At 43.3% G+C, this 12,834-nt stretch overlaps 1 protein-coding gene across 4 annotated transcripts in view; it reads right to left on the bottom strand.

Annotated features, from left to right (window-relative positions):
- LOC137384237 (myosin-16) overlaps nucleotides 1-12,063 on the bottom strand; it is a 246,035-nt gene extending 233,972 nt beyond the window's left edge. For 2 of the 4 annotated variants that reach the window (XM_068057952.1, XM_068057953.1), the window contains exons 1-2: nucleotides 11,505-12,063; nucleotides 8,257-8,487 (exon numbers count right to left, since the gene is read on the bottom strand). In XM_068057952.1, coding sequence (XP_067914053.1) covers nucleotides 8,257-8,487; nucleotides 11,505-11,645 — 372 coding nt within the window. In that variant the 5' untranslated portion in view covers nucleotides 11,646-12,063. The remainder of the gene's footprint in view (nucleotides 1-8,256; nucleotides 8,488-11,504) is intronic. The other 2 variants (XM_068057955.1, XM_068057956.1) reach the window with 1 other exon arrangement.
- Nucleotides 12,064-12,834: the final 771 nt, after the last annotated feature.

Genomic DNA, 12,834 nt, shown 5'->3' with positions numbered 1-12,834 from the left:
GACGGATTGCAGAGCTTTCTTTGTGGCATATGTTAGCTGCAATGCTAAAAACGGTAAGGACTGAACCACATGACGACAGGAGCCTAAGAGTGTAGGCACAAGGCATGAATACTGGACAACATCTGAGCGAGGCCAGAGGGATTAATTCAGCAGTCAAACAAAATTTCCACCCAAATCTAGTGTCTCATTTTTAGATATTGTCCCTTTAAACTTTGTTTATAGAAAGAAAATTAGTGTGCATAGAGTTGTTAATCTGATAGTGTGGCAGCACTCTCGCCTTTGAGTTAGAACGTCACGGGTTCCAGTCCTACCCCAGAGATGTGAGCATAAAATTCACGCTGACACTTCAGTTCAGTACTGAGGGAGTGTTGTACTGTCAGAGGTGCCGTCTTTCAGATTGAGCGAAGCCCTGCCTGCACTCTCAGTTGGATGTAAAAGATCCCATGGGACTATCTAAAGAGGAGCAGGGGTGCTCTCATGATGCCCTGGTCAATATTTCTATTATCTGGTCATCATCACATTGCTGTTTATGGGAGCTTGTGTGTAATTTAGCTGCCGCATTTCCTATATTACAACAGTGACTACACTTCAATTTCATTGGCTGTAAAGCACTTTGGGACATCCTGAGATTGTGAAAGGAGTTCTATAAACCCAAGTTCTTTCTTTATTTCTACTTTTGCACATGCACAATGCCATTGTAAGTTGAGCCAATCATTTATAACTGGCTGGAAGAGCTATGAATGGGTTTGCAACCAGCTGTAGTTCTGATAATGACTCAAAGTCTCTGGAGGCTCTGGCTTCACATTATCTTCGGATCTCTGATTTTAAACTGAATGCTCCATTAGAACAGGAGAGAGAAAACATCTTAAGAGGCAGTAGTAAAGTTAGAAAAAGGAAGAAGGGCCCAGTGCCTTTTACGACCTCAGATGTCCCAAAGTTCTTTACGGTGAATGAAGTACTTTGTAATGCAAGGAAAGGTGGCAATTTACATACAAGAACAGAAAAGAGGGCCTAAAAATTCGATTGCACATTGCCTCTTTTTCATGCAACAATATGACATGTAGCACACACGTGCTTAGTTTCTGCTGAATGAGCTCCGTGGCTAGGTTGTTCAGCAGCAGAAAGTTCAGTGATCCTTCAGGGGACTGCTGGAGGCACCAAAAAGTTAAGTTTAAAGCTTCTCTCCTTGTTAATTGTATATTAACTGTGTTTAATAGTATGCAAATGGTGGGCATTAACCTGATCCCCCTATAAATCGGTACAGACTGAAACTGTGGTTGTTGGATTAGGAGATGTATGCTTGTAATGTGTAACTCTGCAAATAAATATAAAAGTATGTAAAGATTGGCTCCAGTTCTATCCTTCACAAACTGGTTTTCTGGAATAGAACACTCCTGACCCGAATGCAGAACCATGACAACCAGGAGTGCTCCTCATTGACTCTACATTAAAACTGTAGGCTGCTGCCTGCCACTGCTCAATCCTCTCCTCCACCGACAGACACATCTGTGGCACTTTTGGCAAAAGCCACTGAATAGCTATTAGGAGCCGGAATCCTGGCTGATCCCATCACCACCACCACACCCCCCCCCATCACCTCTCCCTCACCGCCACAGCTGGGATGCCAAGGCTAACTGTAATGCTTTAGCTGAGATCAGTTCTCTGAGCAGGGATTAGGAATCAAATCTGTGCCAGGCATCACAACAGGTTTTGGAGTTCACCATCCAAGCTGCTTGGAAATCTTAAACGGGCTTACATCACAGAAGATAAACGTATAAAGCTATAATAGTATGAAGTGCTTTATTGATGGAGATTTACCTATCTTAGAGTCATTATATAAACCATCCAGGTCAGATTTCAAAGACTATACATTGCTCAAGAAACAATTACATTTTGTGCAGCTGTTTACTCTTGTGAATTTGTAATAGTTGGAACTAAGGTGAAGCTGGTCCACATTTTTTTCATTCAGGGGACCCATACAGTTATTAGACATTAAAGAGGTTTTCAGCTTTTATAGTTGTAGCACAACAATTCAAGAACAGGTAATCAATACACAGACACAGACACACATGAGCTTATATTCCAAGGAGTTTGGCTGAGGTGAATATGGGAGGTTAGGATAGCAGAGAAATAGCAGAATTTCATTTTTGGATTACGCCATAATTTTTCATATGGGAGATTAGACAGTAATACCAGTGTTGTGATGCTGCTGCATCATTGCAATGAATAGACTTGCTGGTTAATACTTTCGGATTTTGACCCACGACAATGTACATGGGATGGTAAGTGTTTTTATTTAAATTAAGGTAACGTTTGTTCCCTATAGGTGATTTCATCCAGTCTCTTCCCATCAATATCAACCCAGTTGATTTGGTTAAAGAAGACTTGCATTTATATAGCGCCTTTCACGACCACAGGACATCTCAAAGCGCTTTACCACCAATTAAGTACTTTAAGCGTAGTCACTATTGCAATGCAGGAAATGTGGCAGCTAATTTGCACACAGTAAACTCCCACAAACAGCAATGTGATAATGACCAGATAATCTGTTTTTTGTGATGTTAATTGAAGGATAAATATTGGCCAAGACATGAGTGATAACTCCCCTGCTCTACTTCGTAATAGTGCCATGGAATCTTTTACATCCACCTGAGAGAGCAGACAGAGCCTTGGTTTAATGTCTCATCCAGTTGGTGCAGTTTTTGTGGGAGTTGGTTGGGGGCTCACCTATTTCTAGACTAAATCTATCTCTGCACTCTGGAAAGAAAATGGGTTAATTGCCAACAATAATTTATATTTAATAAAATTTCCCTAGGCTCTTCACAGGAGTCTTATAAAACAAAATATGACATTAAGCCACATAAAGAGAATTTCAGGCAAATGAACAAAAGCTTGGTCAAAGAGGTAAGTTTTAAGGAGTGTCTTAAAGGAGGAAAGCAAGGTAGACAGGTGGAGAGGTGTAGGGAGGGTATTCCAGAGCTTGGGTCCTAGGCAACTGAGGCACAGCCACCAATGGTAGAGCGATTAAAATTGGGGATGCTCAAGAGGCCAGAATTAGAGGAGTGCAGATATCTTGCTGAGTTGTGGGGCTGCAGGAGATTACAGAGATAGGGAAGAGCGAGGCCAAGGAAGGATTTGAAAACAAGGATGAGAATATTAAAATCAAGGTCAAGAAACGCTGGAATCACTCAGCAGGTCTGGCAGCATCTGTGGAAAGAGAAGCAGAGTTAACGTTTCGGGTCAGTGACCCTTCTTCGGAATTGACAAATATTAGAAAAGTCACAGATTATAAGCAAGTGAGGTGGGGGTGGGGCAAGAGATAACAAAGGAGAAGGTGCAGATTGGACCAGGCCACATAGCTGACCAAAAGGTCACGGAGCAAAGGCAAACAATATGTTAACATATTGCAATGGTCAAGTCTAGAGGTAGCAAAGGCATGAATGAGGATTTCAAATAGCAAGTGAGCTAAGACATGGGTTAAGTCAGATGATGTTACAGAGGTGGACATAGGCAGTCTTAGTAATGTTGCAAAGATGTGGTCGGAAGCTCATCTCAAGTTCAACAATGACACCGAGGTTGCGAACAGACTGGCTTAGTCTCAGTCTGTTGCCAGGGAGAAGAACGAAGTCAGTAGCTAAGGAACAGAGTTTGGAGCAGGAACCGAAAATGATGGGTTCAGTCTTCCAATATTTAATTGGAGGAAATTTCTGCTCATCCAGTACTAGATGTTGGATAAGCGGTCTGATAATTTAGCAACAGTGCAGGAGTTGAGAGAGGTGGTGGTGAGGTAGGGTTGAATGTCATCAATGTGAAAGCTATTGCTATACTTTCAGATCATGTCACTGAGGGGCAGCATGTAGATGAGGAATAGGAGTGGGCCAAGGATAGATCTTTGGGGACACCAGAGGTAACAGTGCAGGAGCAGGGAGAGAGTCTTTGCAAGGGATACTCTGGATACGAATATATAGATAAGAATGGAATCAGTCCTGCCCTAAGTGCCCCATGTGTGCCAGATTCTAGAACACGAGGGATATTGCCAGCTCTCCACCTCTTTGCATGTGGCACACATTTCTTGAGGCTGAACAGACAGGGGCAACAAGCTCCCATCCAAACCAGCAAGTGCATCGAAATCCCATAAACACAATGTGCACGTGACATAATAGCACCTCTTGGATCATATTAAGGGGAGATGGTGGCGTAGTGGTAATGTCACTGGACTAGTAAAGGCCTGCTACCCGACCTGAACCCGACGGGACCCGACGACATGTGACGGGTTCGGGTCGGGTGGGACCACTCTTCCGGGTCCAGCTTTCGGGCTTGGGCCGAGTCCGGGTCGGACACACACGGTAAGTGCTCTGCTGTTAAGTATTGAAATTAAAAAACTTACTTGAGCTGGGAGTCCAGGACGAAACTGAGTCTGCGGAGTGAGCGAGTGACGTCACTATGACGTCATCACGCATGCGCTGCAGGTTCAGTGTCAAGAAGATAAGAAAAGGGATGGCCGGGTCGAGTTGGGTCGGGCTTGGGTCGGGTCGGGTCGGGCTCGGGGTAAAATCGGAGGGACTCGGGCCGGATCCGCTGTGGTTCGGTTGGGTTCTTTTTCCCAACTGGGCCTTTATGGACTAGTAATCCAGAGGCCCAGGCTAATGCCCTGGGGATAGGGGTTCAAATCCCACAATGGCAGCTGGTGGAATTTAAATGCAATTAACTAATTTAAAAAATCTGGAATTGAAAGCTAGTCTTAGCAATGATGCCATGAAACTATCATCAATTACCATAGAAACCCATTTGGCTCACTAATGTCCTTTAGGGAAGGAAATCTGCCGTCCTTACCTGGTCTGGCCTCCATGTGAATCCAGCCACACAGCTATGTGATTGACTCTTCACTGCCCTCTGAAATGGCCTAGCAAGCCAATCAATTGTCAGGGGCAATTAGGGATGGGAAACAAATGCTGGTCTTGCCAGGGATGCCCACTGTCCATGAAAGAATAAAAAAAACATATTCTGGGTCAATGCTGTTTGCCTGGTTTCTACATTACCAATGGCAATTAACTGGGTGTTAGGCCCTGGCGGGCACTGTTGAGACTGGAGCATCTTCACAGGCAGTTACCAAGTCTCAGGGAGGTTGGAGGGGCGGTGGGTGTGGGGAGGAAATCGATGGACAGTGCATCCACCAGAGCTGCAGTCACTCACTTTCTGTTGCTGAGGTATCTATCCCACAGCACACAATTTCTTAGCCCCTCCTGTGATTGATCACTGGTTGACTCCCAGACAGTAGTCCAGCTCAGTGCTGGCCGTAGATATTTACATGAGCAGAACCTGGAAAACAACTGAATTCATCAGAGGTCAAGTGGGGATGGAGCACGTCTTACACTGGTGCAAAAGGAAAATTGAAATGGGAAGCATTGATAATATGTAGATTCGGTTTCAACCAGCAGAAGCTGACATTGTTCCTTTAAATTAGATAAAAAATAAAACTTTGTGACACTAGTTGGGGCAGTGGGTTATCACACTGTCTTGTGACAGTGGGTTATTGCACTGACGTGGGGCGGTGAGTCTCTTCTCTCTACTGGCTCTTAGGGTCCTAATGAAATGAGTTTGGGTGCTTTAACCATACTTCGGAATTAACTGTTTTACTCAACAGACTGCCTCACTTAAAAAGGCAATAGACAACTCATATAATGATGAATGGCTGAGCCATAGAAATCAGGACAGTCCCAGGTTCAATGCAGACATGAGCTCGGATGGCAATAGGAATGGTGCAATCAACCTCACTCCCATGGATTAGGGAGGGGGAAATCAGGCTGCTTTCAGTCACAATCTTGTGACCTACTGGAAGAGCAGACATGCCGATGTTGAATTAGGGTGGCACTGTGCTTGAATGTGACACCCACCAGCGTGGTAACGTACCAGTCAGTCACGCAAATCCTGAAAGCAGTCACTTTTTCCCGACTGACTGCAGTGGGTAATGATTTTTATTTCCAGTACAAGAGAGTCAAAACAGAAACACAGGCTCAAAATTACTGTTGACAAGGACAGCAGGCAGACTGTCAAGCACATTGGCACATTTCCTACATTCAATATGCTATAAAAACATAAGTTGCAGTTGTTGCTGAGTGTGTATGACCTTTGATAACACCTCTTAAAATACGAGGAATGTCACATTAAACCACTAATTGTTCATCCCTAATTGTTGCCATCTGCAATTAGTACCCTCATATGTTCTTAGGTTTTAAAAACAGAACGTATTTGCAATGTACAGCAGGTTGATCAACATCTTAAAATAGTCAAGGTAGGGGAATGTTTTGGGTGGGATCCCTTCATCGGATCTTGGCTCTGAGGTTTTGTTTCAATGACACTGCCTCGGCCTTATCACTTACTGTGAAGCCTATATTCAGAGCTGCTTTCGAGCTACTGGCTCTTTTGAAGCTGCTGCTCAGTTTTTCTTTTGCTAATATCTTTCGCTGGCATGTGTGAGGGTAGGTGGTATGACAGAAAAATATATCCTGTAACCATGCATCACAAACAAAACATGGGAGTGCACAGGCTTTCAGCTCTACTGCTATGAAGTTATATAAAACAGAATGAATTGTTCAAATGCAAAGTGACATTTCCAGATGACATTGCCAAGGTCACATTTCTTCCCATCCCTAGTTGCCCTGAGGTGGGTCTTCTCTTCGAAGTACAGCAGTCCTGGTGCTGATGGTGCTTCTGCCATCTTTGTACAGACATAAAACTAGCACTTTGCAAACTCAGCAATACAGCCAAGCAGAATATCTCAGCCATGTTCTACCTTCCCGTTCTCCTGAATATTGCCATTTCAATTCCTCCGAGGGCTGCAGGATGTGGATTATAATACTGAGCCCTGCAACCCTTTAGCGCTTTAGCCTTTCACTGTGCTGAGTGAACTAAGGTAAGTTGCAGTGACTGTAGGGGTGCTGCACCTATCCCCAGCACCTATCCCCAAGGGAAATAAACCAAGGCAGGGTTCCTGCTTCTGACCATCCAGATTTCCCTCCTGGAAACACAATACGGAAGGACATGGTGCTGCCTGTGGTTCAAGAGCCTGCTTATGCAACAGGAATGGCCACGCTGGATGTGGAGAAATGCAAGTTGTATGATGTCATAGGTCTGTGATTCCTCTGCAGTGAGCTCCTGTATCTCAACTATTGTCTTAGGCAGATGCCAAGTGGAGTGCACACCCCAGAGAGAGGTAGGGAGGAAAAATCTAAGGACCAGCTGAACTGTTGTGTACCTCCTAATAGACCAGCACTGATAGAAGATTTGTTTTCACTTGAGATATGGGTGATGTGGGCAAATATGGGGAAAAGTATTGGGAGACTGAGAGAAACAGGAGGGGAAAAAACAATAAAAAGAACTGGAAACAAAAGAAAAGCAGGCTGGAAACTGAAAAGGAAATTACAGAAGCACTGCTTCTAAAACAGTGAACATTTCCTTTTCTGCAGGCCTATCTCCATCACCGATGCACTTGCATAAGACCTCCTCACAATGAACACCATGCCCAGCTGTTCTACCTCTGTTTTTTTTTAAAGTACTGGCCAAACTTGTTTTTTGTTGTTTTGAAAGGAAACAGTGCCCTTTTCATGACCTAAAGGGTTAATGATTTTTGGACTAGTTACTGAAACAGTGTTCTTTCTGCATAGATGACAATTGAGCAGTGATCTTATTAAAGAATGAAGCATCAATTCAAACAAATCGCTTTGCGAACAAGGTGCAAATCTAATTCTTAAACAGTTATTCAAAGAAGATTTATCGAGTTTGCATTTCTGAATTAATCCGGAGGTTTATTAAATTTCTCCCCCCCCCTCCCTTCTCAACTGTACAAGAATGCAGCCTGACTGCAGATAAGTGCTTACCTGTTCAGGCATTCCCTAAGCTAATCACACCCTCTGATCTATTAAAAATTTCCTACTAACTCCGATTGCACAGAATTCCCTGATTCAATTCTAAGCAAGCCCTTGCTCCGGCTTTGCCTGCCCTAAATAATTACTTTCATGTACAGGAATGCGCTGTCACGTCCCAGCCCGGGATACATCACATTTTAGAAGGGTCATCACTGCACTGGGCTTGTTCCGCTTTTGCTTACAATGGGGCTGCTGATTAAATGATTAATGGGGGCTGTGCTATCGATTTGGCTGCATTTTGCTTTAGTATTACAGAGGTTCGAATCCAAGCACGGCATTTCCTTGGCCAATTAGTTATGCATTTATCAGGTTTCAACTGAACACCACCCACCTGCTTCTCCGTCTCCACTTTGATGAGCGTGGACTCCAATTCTTCAACGTCTGTCTTGAGGTTGCCGCACTCAGACTTCAGCTTACATTTCTGGGTGTTCAGTTCATTGGTGCAGATCTCCTCCTCCTCCAGCAGCCGCTCGTTCAGCTCTGCGACCTGCCACTCCAGCTCCAGTTTCACCTTCAGCAGCTGCGTGCAACGCTGCTCAATGTCAGAGAGGCTCTCCTGCTCCTGTGAAGATGATTGGCAGCTGTTCAGGGCAGGACTCCGATGATTTACAGTCTGCATTGTCTCTGTGTGCATAGAATTGGGGGCTGTGTGTGTGGGGGGGGGAGAGAGAGAGAGCGCGCACTGTCAGCATTCCTCACTAAATGAAGACCAGGTTCCAATTCAGAACAGGAGAGTTGACTGTGCGAAGAAAACTAGACTGCGGAGCCTCTATTCTGCACCGACAGATCCAGTTACAACATCAACACACGAAATAGCTCTACTCCGAAGGAAAATGAAAGCTCTCATCTTGTATCTGCCTCTCCAACCTAGCTTAATAGGGCAGCAGAAGATAGTATCCACTCTGCAAGGAGCTACTTCATTTTGTCTTCATAGAGACAACCGTTCAAAATAAAGGCGTTCGATGCTATACAATGAAATCCAAGTGCACAGCTTTTTATCAATGTGCCCGTGCTGCAAATAATGGTTATGTACCATTGGCCTTCTCTTTCTGGCTCTCTAAAGTTGGCAAACGGCCAAACAAAAGGAGCTCTGCCCATGCAGAATGTTGCCTCTCTACCCTAGCAGGTATAGCCTAGGAGATAAATGGAAACACTTTTGATTTCTCTAACCATTTCAAAACCCAAATATTTTAATAATGTCAGGGGGCACAGGCATACCAAAACTAAATGACAGTTGAGCTTCTGAAATGCTACTTCTGCCAACAGGGCCTCTTCTGAAGTTATGAGCAACTGGCATTCAACTTTAACCTTGCTTATGATTTTTGAATGCTTAAAAAAAATTAATATTCTGATAAGGTCATTGATGTATGCAACTTACTAAGCAGCAGTGCGAGGGAGCTAAATGAACATTTGTAACTCAAACTGATAGATAGTGGGTTCATAAATAATGGCTTGTACTGCTACTGATAATTTAGCTTCTTTACACTTTCAGGCTCTGTTGTTTTTCTTAGATTCTGGTCCTGATGCCGTCAAGCACTTGATTTTAAGCAACATCAGAAAGTTGGAAAGAATCAGAATATTGCTTACATTGATAATTCCTGACATAAATTTTTTTTCACCCTTCCCTCTTCTGAAGGTGCTGGGAAAATTTCCACAGGTACCTTAGGTCCTCCAGTGTCTGATAAGGGTGCCCATTCTTGGCATGTGAGCCAAGACAGTGAGTGCCAGGATATTCCACCATAGAGAGCATCATAGCTAAGCTTGATCCTATTCTCATATGTGCTTTCTTGTAAAGGGGTCACTAGATGGTGATCAGGACCAGGAACTCTGATTTACTAGCCTCCCCTAGCTCCAACTTTTGCCCTAGCTGAGAATGCAGCCAGAGAATTAAACTTAGGACGTCGTGGTCTGTATGGCTTAGGCCATTAATACAACTCAAAAGAGTAAAACTAAAAGGTGGTGATGGCAAAACTCTTAAAGCAAGCAACTTTTCATTGAATCTGACAGCACAGTAGGAGGCCTTTCGTCCCATTGTGCCAGTGCTGACTCTTTGAAAGGGCTATCCAATTAGTTCCATTCCCCGTGTACACTTTTCCTTTTCAATTATCTTTCCAATCCCCTTTTGAAGTTTCAATTGAATGTGCTTCCATCACACTTTCAGGCAGTGTATTCCAGATCATCATAACTTGTTACACAAAATAATTTCTCCATCTTCAACTTGACCAAACTAAAGAAGCATATTGTACAATAAATAAAGAATAGCTTCCTTCGAAATAAAGAATCAAATCAAGTTCAAAATCACGACATAATTTTATTCTCTAGATATTTTTTTTTAAATGTTTTACTTGTGTTTCAATATGTCCAGATAGATAAAAATTAAAAGCATTTCACAATTTTGAATATCAAATTTAATGTCCAGTAAAAGATAATTGCCTATACAGGTTACACAAAAGATTAACAGCAATATGCCTACAAGTCCAGGGAAAATAGAGACATAAGAATTGCCTGGGAAACTCAAACACCATGCACGTTTAAATACATCTGACTGTCAGGGAAACCAGACATTGAGATGCACTGGGCTGTGGGAAGCCTGGAAATCATTGGTGCTTAAATGCATAAAATCGTAGAAATTAGACACCCTGAACAGACAGACCAACGGGGAACTAGTTATTAAGTCTCAGAGATGCACTAGAATCAGGAAACTTAGCATCCATAGAAACTTGATGCATGAGATCAACAAGGGAATGAAATATCAAGCAAATGTAGACCACTGGGAAGCCAGCTTACACACATAGCCGGGGAGCATAGACAAACAGATTCAGGGAAACCAAACATTAAGACCACACATTTAAACTATGACTTTATACTCTGCTTTGTGCGCTGCATTCTGGAAACATCTCAAACACCCACTCAGCAACATTCACAGCACAGTGCACACCAGATTTTTCATTCATTGAGACAAACCTTTACAGCTTCCTGCCTTCGTCTTTTTTGAACAGCATCGTCAATACTTCACAGGGCAACTAAAGGGTTAAATGGCGCCTCATCACAATTTCAGACGAACCCCATCAGTATTAACAACTTTGACCTGCTACACCAACTCTCAGAAAGGAGCGTCGGAATCAGCCTTGCCCTAAAGTCAGAAAATATGCTTTAGCCCTGACTTAATACCCCCAACTTCTCCCTGCCAAAAGCAGGTTGTAATGTTCAGTTTTTAATCACAAATTAAAATAATTGCAACTTTTAATGACCTCCATTTAAACATATGAGATTAAGAGTTCCGAAGAAACTATTTTGCCAGGCAAAACCCCGAAGAGTTAAGTTCTGAGTGCTCAGGGGAGGCTGAACTTATACCTATAGAACAATTAACAAGCCAACTGTGTTCAATTACAGTGTACCTTACTAGCAAGCTTAGTGCAATCTGCTTCAAGTTTTCTTTTCCTTCCAAGCCTTTTTCATTGGGCAGCATTACAGTGGGTTTGAACAGTGCGCTTATTCTTACACGCAAGCTAGGTGAAAGGGATGAAAGAAAGCAAGATGTTGCAAAGGGGGAATTCACAAGTGAAAGGGAATACATACAGCAGCTATCCTCTCCTCCAGGGTCACGCTGTAGTTATCCCAGTCTAGATCTTCTGGTTCGGGCTCCAGCTCCACTCCGTCGGCTGCTTCTGACTCATCGGATAGAGACCGTGATCTCCGCAAGCTCAGAATTCTTGACATTTCTCGACTGCCTAGCTGTGAGCCCCCCACTTCAAAGTTCACACCTGCCTGTCTGGCTGACGAGAGTTGAAACAGCAGGGCAAGGCTCAGCTTGATTTACTGAGAGTGGAGCTCCGAGTCGGAAGCCTCCTGGGTTAGAAAGGTGGCCAGCTTCCCCCTGCAGCTACACCTTACAGCTTGACCTTCAGCTTTTTTTCTCTTTGTTGATCTTTTTTCTGCAGATACCTTTGCTCCCTCTCCCTCTGCTCGCTGCCTTGAACAAGTGCCATCAGATTCTAACAACCACTCTGCTATTTGACACTTTCATTTGCCACAGACAGTGAGGCACAGCAAGCTGACTCAGCACCTGACTAAATGAGACTGACCGCCAGGAAAGTAATTATCAGTTTAAGCTCCAGAGTCCCTACAGACCCCATACTCTACATAGTTTCCTTTTATTGTTGCATTCTATCAACCTTCAGTTTGGTGCAGGTGCTCTATTCATACACCATGTTTCCCACCCCAGATCCCTTTAGGCTATGCTATAAAGAATAGAATAACTGGCTGTTTAGAGGCCTAATGAATCAATAGGTGGCAACTTAACTGTGAACTTCATTGGTAACTAGAGAGCAGAATATCCCCTGCCTACTCCAACTCTTCCAGTAAATTCCTGACGTGTTTCTATGTATAGATTTTTCTCCCAAAAAGCAGGATTTATATTTTAGCAGGAAAGCAACCAATATTCCACATACATTATTTCCTGGAAGCAAATACCTGACAACATATGAAGCTGCTTTATTCTTTCAACAGCCTACTACATTTTTTAAAAACTATATTTCCATGTGTTTCAGAACAGCGTAGAGTAGAGATCAGCATTCAAACGTCCTTGTACCTTGGTTTTATGCGTATTAATTTTGGTCCATGAAACTGTACTTTGTGATAGTGAATAGGTCACTAACAAAGTGAAGGGCAATGGTTGACAGGTGTTTTTGTGACTAGTGGGCTGTTTCCAGTGGGGTTCCACAGGGCTCAGTACTAGGTGTCTTGCTTTTCAGACTTTATGTCAATGATTTAGACTTAAATGTAGGGGCCATGATAACAGATGATACAAAAATTAGCCATGTGGTTGATAAAGGGGAAGAAAGCTGTAAACAGCAGGAAGACATCAAGGAATGTCAACCTCCAGTGCTGTAACCTATAAGACTATGGA

The sequence above is a fragment of the Heterodontus francisci genome, chromosome 26 (genome assembly GCF_036365525.1).
Source record: "Heterodontus francisci isolate sHetFra1 chromosome 26, sHetFra1.hap1, whole genome shotgun sequence".
In the NCBI taxonomy this organism is placed as follows: Eukaryota; Metazoa; Chordata; class Chondrichthyes; order Heterodontiformes; family Heterodontidae; genus Heterodontus; species Heterodontus francisci.
The sequence above is the reverse complement of the archived record's forward strand: the minus strand, read 5'-3'. Positions and strand labels throughout refer to the sequence as shown.